This window comes from Lotus japonicus, chromosome 6 (assembly GCF_012489685.1).
Source record: "Lotus japonicus ecotype B-129 chromosome 6, LjGifu_v1.2".
Lineage (NCBI taxonomy): Eukaryota > Viridiplantae > Streptophyta > Magnoliopsida > Fabales > Fabaceae > Lotus > Lotus japonicus.
The window spans coordinates 16,070,622-16,091,726 of record NC_080046.1 but is presented as its reverse complement, the minus strand read 5'-3'; the positions used below and the strand labels follow the sequence as shown (position 1 = coordinate 16,091,726).

Genomic DNA, 21,105 nt, shown 5'->3' with positions numbered 1-21,105 from the left:
AAGTGACACTCGAGGGTTATGGTCGACACAATGCCAGTGTTAGGACCGACTCGATCGTGCCCAGCCTACTTCTTCCGGAATTGTCGAGATTTACGTTGCATTGACATATCATGCACTCTAATTATATTCGTTGGGATTTGGATGAGTTGATGTTGATAAACATCGTTATGTGTTTAGAGGAGTTGATGTTGATAAACATCGTTATGTGTTTTGATGAGTAGATGTTGATAAATATCGTTATGTGCTTTGATGATTGAATTGTACTAGAGATTTGATAACATGCTATGTTTAAACCTTAGGGTAGACAATGCAGAACTTACATGTATATATACAACATATATATACCCCTTATACTTTACCTGTTGTCTTGTATTCTCTATACTATATTCCGTAAGTTGACCCTTGCGCGTGCTACCTGTGTTTGGGGGGCTATGTATGCCCTTTTTGTCAGATGTCGTTGATGGATTCTTTCGTGATTCTTCGTCGTTCGGGGAAGACCCGGAGCGAAATGACCACTACTGAGCTTTCAACGTGGACCCGGACTTCATGCATGACTAGATGAGAGTGATGATGGAAGTATGGGGGATGGGCGTTTAGAGTCTACTAAGGTTGGGTGTTAGTGTCATAGCTCTGACTTATTCTTATTATAAGGGCTTGTGTTGTTGACACTTGACCTATCATTCTGGGATTGTACATTTTGCCTACGGGCGTTACACTTTTCTACTTACCCGTCGACGACGTTTATTGTTGGGTTTTATTTAATTCAGGTTTGTTTAGTTTATCAAAAAAAAATATTCACGTATTTTCCGCATTAAGTTTACTTTTGGTTACTAAAGTGACGCCACCGAAATCGGGGTGTTACAATTATTGATGATGAAGGTTTTCCTAAATATAGAAGAAGAGAGGATGGCAGGACTGTCAAAAAGGGAAAAACTGTGCTGGATAATAGATATGTTGTACCATACCACCCATTGCTACTCCAAAAATATAGAGCTCACATTAACGTTGAGTACACGTGCCAGACAAGTGCAATAAAATATCTTTTCAAGTATGTCCATAAAGGCAATGACAGAGTGACGACTGAATTTTACCGAACTTCGGATTCAAGTAATCCATTCTTGGTGATTGATGAAATAAAAAATTACTATGACTGCAGATACATCTCTGCATGTGAGGCGGCATGGCGATTGATTGGATTTGAAGTGCACTATAGAGAGCCTCCAGTTGTGAGGTTGCCATTCCATCTTCCGGGTGAGCAAAGCGTAGTGTACAATGACGGTGAGACAGTACAGGATGCAATTGAAAAGGCCGACATTAAGAAAAACAAGTTTATAGGTTGGATGGAGGCTAACCAACTTTATGCGGCTGGACGAGACATTACTTATTCAGAATATCCCACCAAATTTGTTTGGAAAGACGACACAAGGATCCTTCTGAACGTTCAAAAAGGTTGGACGATGGCTGGACGAGACATTACACAGGGTTTCTCAATTGGTAGAATTTCACATGTGCCTCCATCATGCGGCGAGGACTATTACTTAAGGATCCTTCTGAACGTTCAAAAAGGTTGCACGAGTTTTAAAGACATTCTCACTGTGAAAGAAGTGACCTACAATACTTTTAAGGATGCGTGTTGTGCTCTTGGTTTGCTAGAAGATGACAAAGAATTTGTAGACGCAATAAAAGAGGCCAGCTTCTAGGGGTCAGGAGAGTATCTTAGAAGACTGTTTGTGGTGTTGTTGATGTCTAACAACATGTCAAATCCCGAGGTAGTTTGGGATAAGTGCTGGCAAGAGCTTTCAGATGATATTCTCTACAGACAAAGAAGACGCTTAGATTACCCAGGTAAGCCTCCTTCATTTTGGATCATTCTAAATTGCGGATAACCTGCCAAACTCACCTAATTTATCTGTCTGCAGGACTGAATCTAACAGATGATCAGAAAAAAAACCTGGCGCTCGCTGAGATTGAGAACATGCTACAAAACAATGGTAGGAGCCTGCACAATTTTGTTTCCATGCCTTATCCTTCAGACATTGTTGTCGAAGACGTTGGACAAAGACTGATTGTAGAGGAGTTGAATTACGACAGGAATGAAATGAGTTGAATACTTGGACCAATGTCTCTCCTCAATAACTGACGAACAAAGGCATGCGTATGACAAAATAATTAACGCCGTCTATGGAAACAAAGGTGGATTTTTCTTCCTGTATGGTTACGGTGGGATGGGTAAAACCTTTGTCTGGAAAACGCTTTCAGCATCCATTCGATCAAGAGGTGATATTGTTCTCAATGTGGCTTCAAGTGGTATTGCTGCACTGTTGTTGCCTGGAGGAAGGACGGCGCACTCCAGGTTCAAGACTCCCATACCTATAACTGAGGATTCAACATGCAACATAAAACATAACAACCCTCATGCTAAATTGCTGATAAAGGCGAAACTGATCATTTGGGACGAAGCTCCTATGATGAGTAAATGGTGTTACGAGGCTTTGGATAAGTGCTTGAGAGACATTTTGAGGTTCACCCCAGGATATGACTCCAGCTTGCCGTTCGGAGGAAAAGTTGTGGTTCTGGGCGGTGATTTCAGGCAAATCTTACCTGTAATTCCAAGGGCATCCAGGCAAGATGTCATCAGTGCAACAATAAATTCATCCTATCTATGGCCTTTTTGTGAAGTTCTTTGTTTGACAAAGAACATGAGACTCCTGCAAGGATCTTCGTGCTCAAGTGCATCAGATATAACAGAATTTGCAGAATGGCTGTTGACTATAGGTGATGGCAAGGTCGGACAGCCAGTTAACGGCGAATCAGAAATTCAAATACCAGATGAAATCCTTATAAAAAACTCAGAAACCGGTTTTGAAGACTTGGTCAATTATACCTACCTTGATTTGTTGCGTAACATGTCTAACTCTGAATACTTCAGGGAAAGATCCATTTTGGCCCCCACGATTGAACTGGTTGGAAAGGTCAATGATTACATGATGTCTCGGCTCTCGGCAGAAGAAAGGGAATACTTGAGCTCTGATTCAATATACAAAGAAGACGGCAATGTTGAGAGTGAGCTAGATTCATTTTCCCCCGAGGTATTGAATGCGATGAACTGTTTAGGACTGCCACCGCATAAGTTGAGTTTGAAAATTGGAGTCCCAGTAATATTAATGAGAAATATCGACCAGTCCAACGGATTGTGTAATGGAACAAGATTGACGGTGAAGAGATTTGGAGACCATGTCATTCAGTGCACCGTTCTAACTGGGACTAAAGCTGGATCTACTGTACTGATTCCTAGGATGACCATGAATACAAATAACACAAATCTACCGTTCCAATTTCAGAGACGGCAATTGCCTATATGTGTTAGGTTATATCTTCCAAGACCGGTTTTTAGCCACGGACAATTATATGTGGCGCTATCAAGAGTCAAAAGCAAACAAGGGCTAAGGATCCTCATAGAAAACCACGACGATCTCCCTTCTAATACAATAATTAATGCTGTGTATGAAGAAGTGTTTGACAATATAACTCCATAAGGTGCAGTTTTATGGAGTTCTACATATTCATTTATATTTAGTACTATAAACATTTACATGGTATTCCATTCATTCTAACATGAAATTAAAAAAAATCAGAGACAATGACCTAAGTTAAAATAAGAAATTGAGCATAAGCCAAAAGCTTTTCTAGAATGTTACCTGTATATCATCTTTAAAAACAAGATCACGTGAGTTGTATCTATCCAGCAGATTGAATTCATTATGGTTGGCAAAATCATAAAACTGAAAATGAATCAAGAGATTACTAAAACTATAGATTCAAGCAAACCAAAGCAACTCCAGCTACTGATTTGAAAGAGAATTCCTGAAATAATTTGATGCACTGTTACAAGTACTTCAGAATCATTATGTAATTTCAAAAGCAATACATTACCTGACATAAAAGTAATACTTCTTAAACCATCTTAATTATAGTTAAAATGAGAACCGCATAAGTAGTTTGTAATGTACAAAAAAGTATTTCTCAAAAGAGACCACTTATCAAAAGTAGCTAATCCCACATAATAATTAGCATAAAGCCACTGACCTTTCTCAACCTTGCGGCAATTTGCCCATTGCATTGCCCCTTTCGTATTGAAACCTGATCCAATGCAATATGAACAACATAAACAAGGACATGAGAATCATTACAATACGATGTTAGCTCCTGTGGATGCACCAATCACCTCGAATTCAAAGAAACGATTGTGTAGCGCAATACACGAAGAAGCATGACGAATGAGATCGGAACTCAGGTTCAGAAGGAGAAAAATCAAAAGCTCATGACAGACAAAAGATGAGCAATTACGAACGAGGTATGAAGAATGAGGAATCAGATCTAACGCTTTGTGGGATGTTGAAGTGGGTGTGTCAGGCAAACAGAGGGGTGCAGGATAACAGCAAACCTCCACTATCAGTTTTGTGAAATAAACATAAGAAAATTAACACACTTTATTTCTCTTTGAGTAATGTTGCTTCAATTTTATTTTCAAGAGTAAATTAATAGAGAAATATAAATTAAAAAAAAACATGAATGGATACTTGAGGCCTATGCGAACCCTCTTATAAATCCATTTCATTAATTTTTTTTTTTTTTTAACATTACATCTATTTTCAATTTTTATTAGAGAAAGAGGTTCTTGGAGAATGAGAAAGAAATGATTGTGTAAAAATAGAATGAAAGCTGGGTGAGCGACTTTTCGGAGGAATAGGTCTGTGGTGGGAAAGAATATTTGACGAGTCAACAGAATTATTATAAGATTGACTTGAAAAGTTGACTAAAATTAATTTTTTTAATTATAAAAAACTAAAACAATATGAAAAAGAAAATAAGGACAAACAAATGACGGTAGATTAAAACACATTGAATTTTTTTTTTAAAAAAAAATGTTCAAAACACATATATTTAAAACAATGGTTAAGATGTATTTACTAAAAAAAAACATATATAGTGTAACACAACATTTAGATTAACAATTTTATTAAACACAACTAACCCGTGCCTTACATGGGTAATTCCACTTGGACAACATAATTAATTTAAAACGCTATAACTAAACACAATTTCCACTACAAGACTTTAGACATTAAACTTAAAAGCTAATAAAACAACATATAACAAAAGTCACCCGTGCCTCGCACGGGTAATTCAACTAGTTCAATATTAAACGGGTGTACATAATAATTTTTAGCATTTTTTTTTGGTCAAAGGTGTTTGGAATAAATACCGAAAAGGTTACAAAGCGGCACTTACATCATGTGAGAATAACTCTCAAGGAGAGTTACGCAATGCAAATACATAAGAAAGTGAGGAACAAGCATGCTCACTCAAATAACAAGCTGAAACATCCCAGCTAAACCATGATGCAAAACCCTAAAGGTCATACAAAGGCCCCTAAAAACCCCAAAAATTAACAGAAATAAACCAAGCGACTTCTAAGCGATTTTAATCATCTTTTACAAATGGCGCTTCCAAAAATACAACACAACCGACTCTGCCGGGGCTACACACCGTGGGCTTTCAAGGACGCTTAGCATCAGCCACACCAACTGGGGTCAAACTGGCAGATCTGAGAACCTGGGGAGAAAAGGAAGACCTTTGAAGATTCCACAACAACCAACAGCTAGCATAGCTGAGAATGGAAAAGGAAGGAGACGATGGGGTGGTAGTGGAAGCAGCGGTCTTTACAACGATAGCAACGACGAGGCACAGCGGCGGAGATGAGGCGGAGACAGGGCGGAGGTGGCGGAGAAGATTGCAGGAGTAGTGGTGAGCCAGATCTGATAGCTACGAGTGAGGAGGGGAGGCGGTGGTAGGAGCTCGTCACAAGGGCGGCAGGGGTTACAGTGGAGGGAGAAAATGGTCACGGTGGTGGCAGGTAATGGTGGCCTCGCCGCCGGAGGTGGGGAACGGTGGACGGCGTTGGTAGCAGCAGATGGCGTGTTGGAAGTAGAGGAAGGAAAACAGAGATGAAAGGAAGAACAAAACCCACTTATTTGGGTAGAAAATCCACCTAAAGTGGAAGAAAATCCACCTTAAAGTGGAAGAAGACCCCACCTATTGTGGGAGGGAACATCTACAAAGTAGAAGAAAGATCTCCCTAGAGGAGAAGGAACCCCCCAATGGGGGAGGAGACCCCCAAAGGGAGGTGGCCGCTGCTCACGATTCTTGTGCCCTAGCAGAGGAAAAAAAATTAAATCACCAGTCTTTGAACTGTCTAGCATATATATAAGCAAATATGCCTAACAGAACCATAAGCTACAATGGGTTTATATTTTTGTCGGCAAACCACAATGGGTTGAGAAGCCAGCTTGTATATGCCAAACCAACAGCATAAATGCACATCGAGCCCATGAAAAACCACCACAAAATATGAGAGTGGTCTATAGTGTGCTGTCTGTTCATCTTTTTAACATGTAATCATGTCATTAGGTAGGCCCAATAGACTCAAAATTTGCATATCTAGGTCACCCTAATTCTCCAAGAATGGGATGAAATTTTGCATACATTTTAATCGCCTCTTTAAAAAATTAAGCACAACCTTGCTTGGACGGTGGTATTAGTATATATGAACAATCTGGTCCCTATCAATTGGGAATGCTTTATAAGTGTCTTGCTTTGAGATAACACAAGTAAAGAATATATATCTGTTGTCTGCTTAAGCATGTCACCTATATATGCCTAACCAATCTTTGGGGATGGTAGAGAAAAGTTGGTGATAGGGATTCCATAATGGGCGTGATTCAGTTAGTGAATATGTGTGTTTTTCTAATGAAGTGGACCACATGGTCATTTAGGCACGGACGTACATGTTTATTTTTCTCAGGTTGGAGCAAGTGGCTCATGCACCCTTCCCAGTTTTCATGTTTTAGCTTTTTATCTTGTTGGAGTAGGTTACATGCCTTTATAAAAAAGAAAGAATGAGAGTTCATCCATGGACCAAAGTTTAATAAAAAAAAGTACGTGTACTTTGCGTGACGTCCTCTCCCTTATCAAGGGGCTACATGTCGAAATGTTTTATGTGACACTGACTGCGCAAATTTAATTGTCTCCTTAAGGATCTGGAATGTGAGATTTCTCCTAGTGATTAATGACATTAATCAACTGCTTGGGAAGAATTGGAATATTAGTCTTAAGCTCTTTTTTTTTTCTTTTCGAAAGTGTCTTAAGCTGGTGTAACGAGATTGCAATGCTCCTGCAAATTATCCAACTAGATTGGGTGCTCGTGTGCCTCCTCTTAGTATTTGTTTCATAGATGTTCCTCAGCTTGACTTGAAGACTTTTCTGTTGAAAGTCATTTTGTTTGCGCCTTAGTTTTATTTTGTTTTACATTATTTTCCGAAGAAAAAAAATTAACATATAAATCGTTACAAACCTTTTTAATTACATTTTTGGTCCCTTTAGTTTGGACTATATAGTCTATTTCACTACAAAAAAATGTATTTTTAGTGGCATTGATATTGTTAAGTTGTGGCATTTATTAAATGCCCCAAGTGTGATTAGTGGCATTCACCTTTAAGTGCCTCTATTACAGGTGCCACAACTGTTTTGTGGCATTTTTTGCTTAAATGCCGGTTTTTGTATGCCACAAATGCTTCTGGCATCTTCTAAATGCCACAAATTGAAACTGGCATATTTTTAAATGCCACAAACTACATATATGCCTCATTGTATCTATATTGTCATCAATTGACCCTGCAATGAAAAGGGTACACATTTGTCAAATTTCTAATCAGTAGCTGAAACTAATAAACCATAAGTCAATATAATAATCTGAAAGTATGAATTATCTAAAAGGAAATCAAAATTAAGATGGAAATAGATTCACGTACAAATCAGAGTTAAAGGGTTCAACAAAATTGGAAGTACAATGCTTTATAAAACATGAAGTTCTTCCATTAATTGCACACATAAATCTAGTTACAGCAGTGCCATTTAAGTTTCAGACCAAACATTAATTCTCTACAGATGAAAAGATCACTGAATTATCAAGTCTTTTTTGAATCAAAAAAGGGGGAAAACCCACATAAAATTTCTCAAGTCCCAAACAGCAACTACAGTTAAACAAAATGCTAAAACAAATGTGGATGACAGAACAGTTGTGGAAGCAAGGACCCAATCAAGTAATCACTTCAATGAGAAACAGAAATGAAAACATTCAGCATTCAAAAACTAAATTTCCAAAGTAGAGTAGCAAACATGACTAACCTCACTAACATTAGTGAAATCCCTTTGCATGATCAGCAGTTTCAACCGGTTCATCATTAGCATTGGCATTGTCCTTAAAAATTAAAACCACACGAAATCAACATTTGTACTCATTAAAAACTCCAACATATAACCTTAGTTAAATCAATGAAGCTGTCTCTCTTCTAGGATATGAGAATGAGAACCAGTCTGTCCCTCCTCAAATCCTTAACCATCTAATTCCCTCTATTACAGCCTCCATTCTAGCGATAAGGCCTGCTTTAACTAACTACTCTTGACAGTTTTACAAGGCCTGCTTTAACTGACAAGGCCTAACTAACCCATGGGCCAATTTGTGTTTCTTCTCTTGTAAGCCTTACTAATCAAGCTTGTCTTACATGGGTTTTTCATAGTTTCCCTTGAGAAAATTGAGCTCTCTTAAACTAAAAAGACCTCCTTGTATATATTAAATGCTAGTCCACTTATTTATGAAACCACTTTGTTCTCTTTCTCAGTAATGTTGTGTTCATAATCATAATTTAATATTGTTCAATAGCAAGCCCAGCCCTCAAGCAGTTCATGTGCAATAATCAGCATGTTTGGTTTTATGTTAAAAACTATCAAAATCATTTTTCCTTTCTCAAAAGCTACTCTCAGAAGTTAGAAGTACTTCTTCTCCTAACGTGGAAACTTACTTTATCAGCATGTTTGAATTCACGTTTAGATCTTACGAAATCAATTATGCTACCACTAAAGTTGTAAGGAGCAATTTCTCCTAAAATCAATTACCCTTCCATCATGAAAATCTTCTGTGTATTCAAACATGTTGTAGAACATCCACCATAACTTATAATATAATTGATCTTAAAACCAAAATTGAATAGATAAAGCCAAATCACTCACACTATGATTGAATTGAACTTACTGAAATTCAATCCTATAACTAGCTTCAGTCAATAATGTAGTGATTTTCATGTCACTTCATTTCAGTTCCTATAAAAGCTGGATTACCTTTTGAGATTTTTCTTTTAAAGCTACTTGATCCTCACTAGGCAGGCCCCCAGACCCCCCTACCCACCTCCTTTAATTTGCTTAGCAAAATGAATGAATTGTGTGTGGGGTTAAAAAACATGATCATATAAAAAATGGACTGAGTGCAGGAACAAGATTACACACCTCTAGTGATTGAGCCTCAAGACTGAGTCACTTTCAATATCCCTTATCAACCTGCTGAAAACCAATCAAAGTAAATTTTATAAATTAGTATTCTATTCAATACTAATCAAAGTAAATTTTATAAAAATCATTCAAGATGAACTTTATATTAATACTTATCCAAACACATCAATAATCTCATAGCAAGAGCTAGCTGTGAGATAGGAGTAACATAGTGGTTCTAAACTGAACTCAGGCTCTGCCAGTACCACTACCCAATCTGGGTCTAATTCAGTGACTGACTAGTCACTGCATTGCCTGCACCTGTTGTTTCATTTCTCCCTCAGGAACTTTTGTAAGGAAATATCAAAACTACTACACAGAACTAGATACACAAAAAACAACAGCTAGCTAAAAGATAATTGAGTTAGTGATGGATTTAGATAATATATATATAAAATCATACATTAAAATCATATTAATAACAAAAGATGGAAGGTACTTGGGGGATGGATGACAAAACCAGTTTCACTGTAAAGTTAGCTATGCATTCAACCAACTACGCCTTTCATACTTGTCCAAAAGATTGTTAGTTAGTATTGATGTGTGACAAGAAGCAGTAATTTCATCAAACACCTGGCATACGTATGAGAACCAGAGTCGATTCCAGGAGCAATACCTTCATCCATCCTCCAACTACTGAGGTTGATGCGGGTAGTATAGGATCACTGTCAACCCAAACACCTCCAATCCCTAAATTCTCCGCGTTCAGCCCTACAATTCCTATCTCCGACACCGCAATTTCCAATTCAGTGTACCTGCGGGTAAGAAACAAGATCGAATCAGAAGAAGAAAGGCAAGAAACGCGACCTCTCGAGCTTGTTGCGCCACCTGGTGGTAGCCGGAGTGGAATTATGGAGGTGTCGGACATGTAGCATCGCGGATCTAGGGTTTCTTCTCCGGTGAGTATCGTGAACAAGGAGAATTTGCTGGATCTGGAAGCACAGCTGCTTGCGGTGGAGTGTGGCTGCGATGGAGATGGAGCGATGGTTGCTCTGATGCGATGTGGTGATAGAGCTTGACGGAGGATGTTATCGGCGATCCGGAAGTAGAAACAGAGAGCGATTCGGTTATCGACATCGAGTTTCTGAGCACTTGCAGCGATGTTGATCGTGCCCGAAGAAGAAGAAGAAGTCATCGTTGTTGTTTCTTCTTCTTCTTCTGATTGTTCACAGCAACATCGACAGCATCAGAATTGAGAGATGAGGATGGTGATGTTGGTGAGCGATCGTCAATGGCTGCTTTGAATAGGGTTCAGTGGATTGGGGATGATGAATGCGATTGAAACATGGGGATAGGATTGGAATTTTTGTTTTGTGGTCGCTCTGGTGCGATGTGGTGATCATGACTGAGGACGACGATGAATCGGAAGAAAAGCTGAAAGAGACTTTTCTTTTTTCTTTTTGGTTTAAAAATCTGAAATTGTGTGAGTGAAAGTTAAAAAAAAATTAATATTAAAATTGAAAAGGGTTATTTGTGGCATTTGAGTTAAGTGCCACTTCAGAAAATTGCTACCAAATAGCTGCTAATTAGCTAGGAATACGTTTTTAAATTAGTGACATTCTACTTAAATGCCAGAGTAATATAAGCTTCAATAAATTACTACCAAATTGCTGCTAATTAGCTAGGAATGCGTTTTTAAATTAGTGGCATTCCCCTTAAATGCCAGAGTAATATAAGTTTGTGGCATTTTTTTGTAAATGCCACAAATATTGTGCCACTAAAAACACGTTTTTTTGTAGTGATTAAGTCTGAGCTCAATACTAAGTCTTAGTTTATTTAAGATATACTCAAATAAACTCTTCCAATGAGCGTGTATGATTGCTTTAGATGAAAATATCATATAGACAGTTTGTAATATATCATTTTGGATTTTTATTTTGTGGATTATATCAAATTTTGTCTCTGCATCTTCACTTAATAAAGTAATACTACATGACACGCTTTTATAAATTTGGCTTCTCACGTACCTTAAAGGATAACACAATACATGATAAAATACTAAGATAATAGTGACTTCAATCAAATATTAAAATTACGTTTATATTTTAAAGTGGAACCTTCAAGGTGAAAAGGAAGTAGACTAGTTAAAATGAAACCCTCCATTTTATTTCAGCTAGCTCATCACGATTCACGAGTTAAAAGAAAAGTGAGTTGAACAAAGTTATCTCACTTCTCCATTAAGCCTTTAAAATCATAATTTAGCCCAACCCAACTCATTGCGAGTTGGTATATTAGGTTACCTGGGGCTCTTTTATTCAAAAAAGAAAAAATTGAAAAAAATACAAAAGTGTGAGGAAAAAAATTAAAATTCCAATGTATCACAGTAAAATTTATACAAAACAACGTTTCATTAATAAAAAAACAAACTCTTGATGCTATTATTATATTAAAAAAATACTTTATTGATCATAAAATGAGTTGGATCACGAGTAAGCTCGTCTCACTTCAAGTTGCTAGAGGGGGAAGAGTAGCTCACTTGGTGAGTTAAGGGAAATAAAAAGATTTGCAGTGTGAAGAGTCAGAGTTTAAATTCTGGCGAAGAAACTAACTTACTAACAATTAACAACTAGCATCCTATAAAAAAAAACTTCTAGTTGCTGACAAAAAAAAAATCCACCTAAATATGAGTCTACATCTGACGTTCCCATATAATGTATAAAAGTATAGATTTCTAATTCGAAAGTGGATCATCTGGAGCAGCTCTCTCATGTGTCTTGACCATTGATTTGATTTTAAATGGTCAAAATTGTTGCATGGAAAAAGTAATTGATTAAAAAAGTTTAACAATTAATTTTGATGAATTATTTTAGGTGTTGCAGAGGCAGGAGACCGTAGAGATCCAAATCCTTCCATTCAGCTGCGTTGAAGTATGTGCCAATGCAAAATCAAATCTTATCATATAGAGCTATTACAATTATTGATGGATTTCTGCATTTTATTATATTTAAAATCATAATTCTTGTCTTCAACAGTGTAGACCCAACCAGAAAATTATTACAATCTGTATCAAGTATTAACAAATATTTTTTTCGAGAACAATAATGACTAAACATCTAAACTGCGTACACTAGACCAGAAGTTGAATCCAACATCTATAATTATGTTCTATAATCACTATCATACACTAGTTGTGGTCCAAATATTATTCTTCTGGATAAGTGTATTTAAAGAACCTGCAAAACTAATTAACGATCATGACTTGGGAAATGATTCAAAAAAGATGACCTATCAGCCAAATGGTATTCTATTCTAGATGACTAATCAGCCAAATGCTATTCTATTCATTATGTCATTCATATAATAAATACGTTCACACACGTAACTAATGTTATGATCCTTGCACGGCACACTCTTGCAAGATATGGTAGCCCACACTGTCACCCTTGAAATGGACATGTGGATTTCATTGCTTTGATTTGATATTTTACATAGCAATTCTGTTCAAGATATATGAATTTTACAACAAACAAGACATCCAAAAAAATACAGTGCAACACAAGCGCCAAAGCAAACAAATGCGCCTGGAAATGTCTTTCCTTCCTTTCACGCCCCCTCCCCTAATAAATCTTCCTACAAAAGGAAGAGTGTATGTTTGGAAATCCTGCTCGAATTGATTACGAGCCAAAATCAATTCTGGAAAGAAGCTTCTGTACGTGGCTTCTGGATGCCAGAATTAATTCATTTCTGAAGAGAGAAAAGAGAAGTTATCCAAACATGCTAATGAGAGTACCAACTTTATGACTTGCTGCTAAAAGCATTGTATATGTTGGTGGAAATGGCAATCACACTTGTCACTACAGCTAGTATTATCATAACCAGTGCTACAATTTTGTCCCTTCTTGTTGATATACAATATGCATCCCTGTCATTGTAAACAACAAAGAAAATTAGGAACCTGATATGGATGCTGATTTCAGGCAGATTTGATTAGTTAGGTTAATTTAGCATATTTCAATTTTTATTTTTATATCTTTATTAGTTAGGAATTATTATATTTTTATTAGTAATGATTTGAATGTTTTTCTTTACTAGATAAGATTTGATTGTTTCTTATCTTATTAGATATAGGATCTTTTTAATTAGATAAGATTCTAGTTTCCCTATTTGCTTGTACTCAACCCTTGAAAGAAATTTCAGAATTGAATAAAATCCATAAAGAAATATTTTCTTAAGGAATCGTAGAAGAGGCTCTGTCAAGGACGAGCACGCTTCTTCTCTACAACATAACTTTTATTAGCAAAACTTAAAGCATCTTTAACTCCACCTCTCACCATAGATTGAAAATAGTTCTTTTTAGGGTAATAGAAATCCAAACACATTTATTATTTTACTTATTAATACATTTTTAACAAGATTATAGCCATGGAAGATAGATTACCTTAAAACAATCATGCCCGGAAAAATGAAGGCAAGGCAAACTGCAGATGATGAACCCAAAAACTGAAAGAAATACCAAATATCTGGGATTGCTATAGAAGCAAGGTAGGAGAAGGCTAGCACCACCAGAGTGAGGATCACAAATCTTTTGTTGTCTGTGGCTAGCAGAGGCTTCTTGGGGAATAGGATTTCATCAAGATTGGCCCTCAAGGAGAAGTTCACTAGAGGGAATACCAGCATTATATGGAGTGCATAGCTTACACGGATTAAGCTATTGAGAAAGGAACCAACTGCAGAATCAGCACTCTGGTCAAAATTGATGAGAATGTCTGATTGAGTTGAATCCCCAAATAACAAGTACCCAAATAGTCCAATCACAAAGTAGATAACAGCACAAAGCATTAATGCTAATCGAACTGCTAGCGTCATGTCAGATGCCTTGGCAAGCTCAAACCCAATTGGATGCACTGCAAGTATAACCAATTGTCATCACAAAAATTATCTAGGCAGTCCCTGAATAGAAGGAGCAAATCCACCAACTAAAGCCAGAAAGAATGAAAACAGAAAAACAAACACAATAAGTGCCTCAGAATGTGTTAGTTTTCCATTTTCAAACTTTCTGATTTGTATACAAATGGGGTCGGGTCTAACAAAAATTCAGTACCATTAAAATGAAATGTGAAGGCTGTGACTACAACAGGAACTGCAGTGAAGAGATCAAAGAAGGAGGTTTGGTAGTCTAACTGAGGGAACAATCTAGGAGTCTGTGTTTTTCCTTGCACCATAGCAATAATAGCCAATCCACAACATATGCCAACAAATGCCACTGCAAGAAAAGTTGATACTGCAGAGCTGTACTTCAAGGACTCTGGCAAATTTTGCAACACCAAGAAAAAAACCCCTATCCATGAGTCTATGCCATTGAATCTCCAATTTCAAAACGAAACAATACACGTAATAACACATAATATACCATTGAATATCTTCAATTTGAAAATGAAACAAAGCATGTTACAACCCAAGGTATTTAACAGTTAACACTAACCTACACGTCGGAACAAGACCAACGGAAGCATAACCAAGACCAAGGTGACAAACATGGCGAATTCCCGGGAATTCCACCAGTGAATTCCAAACCACTGTTGCAAAATGCCCAAGTGCACTTCATCTCCGCTATGATTCCCAGATAGCACATCCCCTGTTCTTCCATCACATTAAATCAAACAATAAACAACCATGATGAAAATAACCAAACTTAACTAACCAAAATTCACCTCAACCTGGAATTGAATGGAATTTTCAATAATAAGTAACCAACTAAAAATTAAAAAAATAATCAAGTAAAAGTGAAGTAATCTATCATTATAATAAGTTTCCCTTTCATGTAAAGAATCAAGCTTAACTATGCAAACACTCAAACTGGGGTTTGGCTGAAAATCCCAAATTAGAATTTTCATAAAATAGCAACAAGTAACCAAAATTAAACAGAAAAATTGTTCATATTTGCTCTCTAATTTGATGATTTCATAAGAAAGAAGACAACAAAGAGCAGAATCGATTCTCACCGATGATGATTAGGTAGAGAATTAAACCCCCAAGGTTGGTGATTATAACACAAACTTGCGCGGCTAAAGCTCCGGGCGGCCCAAACGCCTCCCTCATGACGCCGGCGTAGGTCTTGGTTTCGCCGGAATGCGTGAACCGCATGAGGTAGTCGACGGAGATTTCCGCCAGCACGGCGACGATCAGAATCATGGCGAAAGCGGGGATCACGCCGAGAACCTTCAGGAGCGCCGGGATCGACATGATTCCGGCGCCGACGATGCTGTTGGCGACATTGAAAACGGCGCCGGAGACGGACGCCGTCGGAGCCGCTGGTTTGGATCCCGGTAGGAGGGGGACGTGGACTCCGGCCGACGGTGACATGTCGGCGGGGATGGAATTGGGGAGGATAACGAAAAAGGGTAAAATACGCGCTTCACACGTTTCCCTCTATTTATAACAAAAGAAACGTGCGTCAATTTAGGTGTCTTAACAAGTTTCCATTACTTTGACCTTCAGTAAATTTGATGAATCTGACCTACGTATATTTGTAAGTTCAGTCAGTACTTCTTGAAAAGTGAATTTTGGCTAAAAAAAAATTAGCAGTTTGAGTTACTTAATTTTTTATTATTATAAAAATGTCTTAAATTTGATAAACTAGTAATACACTACATCCTCCGGTTACTACTATAAGTAAAAAATAACATTTTAGATTCATTGAATAAATGCGTGAATAGCTTGGAAGGATTTTGTTTCTGGATTGGCCTTTGAACGGGGAGTTGAATGTGGGGCTTTGGTTACTTTAGGTGATTTTTTGTGACATAAAAATGGGTTGAATACAAGTTGTTTGCTTTTTTTTGGTGGATGTAATGGTATGGCTTGATGTATTGTTCATTTGCTCTTTATAGTTTGTTGCACTCTTTTTCATACTCTAGGTTTTTTCCCAATGAGTTTTACCTAGAGAGGTTTTAATGAGGCTCAAACTATAGACAAGAGTTGAGTTACTTTTGGATGACTTTCAAGTTTTCATGAGGGTGTTGTTCTCATGGAGGTTTCAATATTAATAAAGTTCCTCTTTTTGCTGTAAAAAAAAAGACTAGATGCAGCATTTATTGAATGAATTTAAAAACTTGTTTTGTAATAAAAAAACTAATATACTTAAATAATTATAAATCTTTTCTTTAGCAAATGATTATAAATCTTAACTCTTCTTATACTATTTTTGAAAGAAAAAAATATACTACTTTCAAAATAAAATAATAATAACTCTTATACCGGCATCCTTCTATGCGTGTGTTTTCCTTGACTTTTTTCCTTTGTCATACTATTATTTGTAAGTTAATGATATCATATGTTATTTTTATGCATATTTTGGAATTTCAAAAAAATAAATATTTTCTCTCATAATTATTTTGAATTTCAAAATATTATCTTGTCTTATTCTAGTGTGGTGATGTTCCTACATATTCATTTGGCATGAAGAAAATGATTCAGATGAAAAGTTATAGCTTATTTTCTTGAGTCTGAACATCTTCAAGTCCTCCTTTTACAATTGAAGTGCTTCTTGGATAAGTTGAGAGTCGTTGGAGCGTTAGACCATCTTGAGTACTAGCCGTTGGATCAAACAACTTCTTGTCAGGTAAATTTAATGCCTTGTACTTCTTTGATGGAGACTTGTTGCTACAATGTGTATCTTTGTCAGTAGTTGGTAGCATTTTAACTTTTAAGCCTTCTTCCCCAGTCCTTATGAGTGAGAAAGAGGAAACTTGATTTTGACAATGTTGTACTTGTTTCCTTGAACAAAGTGCTTTGAGAGATATCACGTGATTCATTGCACTTGCTTTCTCTTCTTGAATGTCAGAGATTTCAAATTGAATGTGTCGCTCAATCTCTAGACATTGCTCTTCCTTCATCAATACCTGAGACAAACAATGATGATCTTCAATAATTGCAGTCTTCTCAGACGATCCACTGACATTATCCTTTCTTGCATAGCTTATTCTAACGCTTTTAACTCTTATTGTCTTCGTGATCTTCTACTTTGTTCTTGATCAGACGATTTAACATAATAGACTTCATTTTTCTTAGGTAGTCTGAAGGTATGAAAAACGGTAGAAAGGGGGGTTTGAATAACGTTTTCAGAATAAAACTTCCACCTTAAAGATTTTAACAAATCTTTCGAGAACAAAGTGCTTAAGATAAGAGATAGAAAAAGCACACAAGGATTTTATCCTGGTTCACTTGATAAATCCCTCAAGCTAATCCAGTCCACCCGTTAAGGTGATTTCTTCCTTCTTAGAATGAAGGCAATCCACTAATCAGGTAAATGTTACAACTGCACTTGAAACCTACAAGTGACTAACAATTACACTGACTTAGCTCACACTAAGATTCACTCTCTTAGTCTTCTCTAGGATCCGATCAAACTTGATCTCCTAAAGGTAACTAAACAACTGTTTAAGAAATAATGTTTACAAAGAACTTGCTTCTGAAAAGCTAATAGTAAACACAATAAATTCAGATGAAAGAATGCTTAGAAGGTTTTTGAATATAGCTTGCGCGTGTGTAATTCTTCCAACCGCATCTTTCAATCTTCAGCCTTTATTTATACTCCAAGGATTAGGGTTTGAACGCTGCATGGAAATGCTACCGTTGGAGGGCAGTTCTGGAAATTCCAGCTTCTGCTGTGGCTGAGAATGTTAGGTAGGTCGTCAGGATAGTACATTTGCTTTTGTACTTGGATAATGACTTGACCTTTAAACCTAGTAGACTTCTGATCAGGGGAATGCTTCATGTTGGAACTTGTGAAGCCAGTTGATCAGAGTCAGAGGGAAGCACAGATCCTCTGACCGTTGTATCTTCTGATTCTGAACTCAGAGGGAAGTACATGGTCTTCAGAGTCATCTTGCTTCTGGACATCAGAGTTTCCACTTTTCAGCTTCTGGATCTTCAGAGTCTTCTACACCATAAGAACATCTGAACCTTCAGAGTTTCTTGGTTTTCAGAATGTCTGGATCTTCAGAACTTCAAGTGACTGAGTCCATATCAGAGCTTGTGTGACTTCAGATCTTCTGAAGTGTTTCTACTGTTCAGAGTGAACATAGATGTTGCGAAAGCGTTGCTTGGGTCACTCTTTATGCACAGTGCTTCTGATTTGTGTGAGATTGAATTGAGGTCAGAGCCTGTAAATAGCACACTCAGAAAAACACGTTAGAGTACCATAATTGTTCATACTAAAATGTTAACTTGTAATCATCAAAACATAGAGTTGTACTACTCGATCAAAACTTGATCTTACAATCTCCCCCTTTTTGATGATGACAAAACCAAGTATTTTGATGAACAATTCTTAAACAATAAACTGAATTCACTCAGAGTTTAGAGATATAGAATAAGACTTATCCTGATGTGAATAGTTTATTTTACTCATTCTGAATCCAAGTCACAGCTTGATTCTGAGCATAGTTCCCCCTGAATCTAAGACTTAATGAAAACGTTAGAAATGTCTAGATTCTGAGCTAAATAATGTAAGAGTTCAGAGTGAAGGAGCATGACATAAATGAGATAAAATAATCAGAGCGCATAAGTATTCAGAGTCAACGATAAGTGGTATCAGAGTCAAATAGAATCACTTCAGAGGAAGTGAAATGTATTCCTTGTATTTGCCCAGTGACACATCTATGGTCATAAAGGTGGAACTCTTAAATTCTCCAAAATAAATTACACTTACACATCAAAAACTAGGTGTACTCCCCCTTTTTGTCATAAGCAAAAAGTATGGGGTGTGAAAAACTCAGCTTGAAGTACTAGGTACTCCCCCTCAGATAAGGTTTGAGTGAAAAGATGGAGAAATAGACGCTGTAGGAATGAGAGTTACACGAATTAAGGAAGGGAGTTAATGCAAAAGAAGAACGTTTACCACCGGCCACGGGAGTAAAGAGAAGCTTTAGTTACCAAGGACTTAACCTCGAGAAACTGTAGGAGCAATAACTTCCAAGGAGAGAATGAAGCTTATATAAAACGATTTAGAAGAGAGTAAGCTTCACAACTCGATCAATACCATAAAAAGAAATGGCTTCATACATGGTTGCACTGGAAGAGCTCAGAAGGAAAGCCTTCGAGGAAGACATGTTCCTAAACATCCGGCACCCTGATGGTACACGAATGATACATGAGCTGACGAAGACACTGCTTGAAGAAGATCTTGGTCCAGAGCTGGAGAAAGATCTAAAAGAATTCCTAAGCTTCGTGGAGGAAATTCAGGAGCTTAGCCAGCTGGAACTGAATTTTCTGGAAGAGAAGGAGGCAGTGGAAAGAAGAATCAAGACTATAGAAGATAGTCTGGAGAAAATCGAGCTTAGCATCAAGCTTGGCAATGTAGAGTATGCGCTTGAGCGGCTGGAGAAGGAAAGAGCAGAGCAACGCCGGGAGTGCAGAAGAATGAGGAAGGATCCTCCATTCTAGATTTTAGGGAAAATATGTATGATGTAATAGCGTGATTGGTATGAATAAAAGAAAATTTTGCAAACACAATGTCAAATATATATATATATATGCAATGACAAACGACAAGTAATCAAAACATAGCAAATAATGCAAAATAAAAGAGAAAAATAAAAAATAAATTAAGTTAAGAAAAGCAAAAGAAATCCTAAAACTAAGGCTTGTCAGAGCGACGCAGGAGTTCTTGAAGAATTTGCTTCATGTCCATCAGCAGAGTCTCATGAGAATTGAGACGTTGTTCCATGATATCAAGTCTGGAAGAACTTGGCTGTGTAGAGCTAGAGGGAACATTCTGAGCAGATTGATGAGCTGGAGTGGAATCAGAAGCAGCAGGAGTGAAGACCACTGGTGCAAGAGCTTGACATCTAAGAGCTTCAGCTTCAGCTTCTAGTCTCTCAGCTTCTAATCTTGCATTTTCAGCTTGTGCAGCCGCTTGACGTGCAGCTTCTTCTGCTTGCTCTTTCTTTCTTCTGACCTCTTCAACAGTTTCAAGTAACTTAGTTCTTTGCTGTTGTTCATGCAGAGCCACTCTTCTGTTATACCGCTGCCTAGCAGCCTTAATCCTCTGATCCTTTTCTGTAGTGAGATGACTCATCATAACAGGAACCTGAGCAACTAACCAAGTACTCAGACGATTCCATTCTTCAGCAACAGAGTCAGCGTTCTCACTCAGGTCAGTGTGACCTTGCACATTGCGTAACATCAGTGAAGCTTCATGATTAAAAACACTGATGCACTCAGAGAGAGAGGTTGGCCTGAGGTATGTGTAGGGAACAATGGAGAGGTTAGTTTCAGGAGAGGTTGGGTGGTTGCTGCTGTTTGCCTCAGAGGCACCTTGAGGAGAGCCAATATCAAAAGTTTGGACATTTGGTTCAGAGGCTCCAAGGTTTGGTTCAGAGGTTTCAATCTGAGGATGTGGTGATCTAACCGAAGAGTGGTTAGACACAAAGTTTTCTAGTTCTGGTTGAATGGGCTCTTGGTGAACTTGGTCTGGTTGGACTTGTTGGGCTAAAGGGTCTGTTTCATGCAGGGGGTCAGCCTGGATAGGATCATCTGGGTCAACTAGACGTTCTGGTCTAGGTCTAGGGTATCTCCTAGGGTTTGGTACTGTGAGGTAGTATTCTGGAATGGCAGACACTTTTTCTTTCCTAACTTCCATAAATTTACGAAGTGACTCAGAGTTGTTGGAAGGTGAGGAGTCAGCAACGTTGGTAGGAAAGGATACAGAAGTATAGGGAG

The 21,105-nt window shown here is 37.5% G+C and overlaps 2 protein-coding genes and 1 long non-coding RNA gene across 5 annotated transcripts; 1 reads left to right on the top strand and 2 right to left on the bottom strand.

The window, feature by feature from the left end:
* The first annotated feature begins 2,225 nt into the window (after positions 1–2,225).
* On the top strand, positions 2,226–3,536 carry LOC130725000 (uncharacterized). Its single transcript, XM_057576261.1, has one exon. The coding sequence runs from the start codon at positions 2,226–2,228 to the stop codon at positions 3,534–3,536; it is 1,311 nt and encodes a 436-aa protein (XP_057432244.1).
* Positions 3,537–7,461: 3,925 nt separating this feature from the next.
* Positions 7,462–10,830, bottom strand: LOC130723375 (uncharacterized). 3 transcript variants are annotated; one of them, XR_009014267.1, is made up of 5 exons: positions 10,273–10,830; positions 10,061–10,199; positions 9,403–9,456; positions 8,248–8,320; positions 7,462–7,734 (listed from the first exon to the last, which is right to left on the bottom strand). It is a non-coding gene; the product is annotated as an uncharacterized LOC130723375 (long non-coding RNA). The 3 variants fall into 3 exon arrangements; XR_009014265.1 differs by having other exon boundaries at positions 10,061–10,829; XR_009014266.1 differs by having other exon boundaries at positions 9,403–9,453; positions 10,061–10,829.
* Positions 10,831–12,827: 1,997 nt separating this feature from the next.
* LOC130723329 (amino acid transporter AVT6C-like) lies at positions 12,828–15,802 on the bottom strand. The gene is made up of 5 exons (XM_057574330.1): positions 15,387–15,802; positions 14,867–15,019; positions 14,486–14,689; positions 13,823–14,288; positions 12,828–13,306 (listed from the first exon to the last, which is right to left on the bottom strand). Exons 1-5 carry the CDS (start codon positions 15,745–15,747, stop codon positions 13,180–13,182), a joined length of 1,311 nt encoding a protein of 436 aa, XP_057430313.1. The 5' UTR covers positions 15,748–15,802; the 3' UTR covers positions 12,828–13,179.
* Between the last annotated feature and the right edge of the window lie 5,303 nt (positions 15,803–21,105).

Coding starts and splice junctions, on each gene's coding strand:
- LOC130725000 (XM_057576261.1), top strand. CDS start 2,226: ATGGGTAAAACCTTTGTCTGGAAAACGCTTTCAGCATCCATTCGATCA.
- LOC130723329 (XM_057574330.1), bottom strand. CDS start 15,747: ATGTCACCGTCGGCCGGAGTCCACGTCCCCCTCCTACCGGGATCCAAA. Junction 14,690..14,866: donor GGTCTTGTTCCGACGTGTAG/GTTAGTGTTAAC, acceptor AAAATTTGCCAG/AGTCCTTGAAGTACAGCTCT. Junction 14,289..14,485: donor CTTCACATTTCATTTTAATG/GTACTGAATTTT, acceptor TTATACTTGCAG/TGCATCCAATTGGGTTTGAG.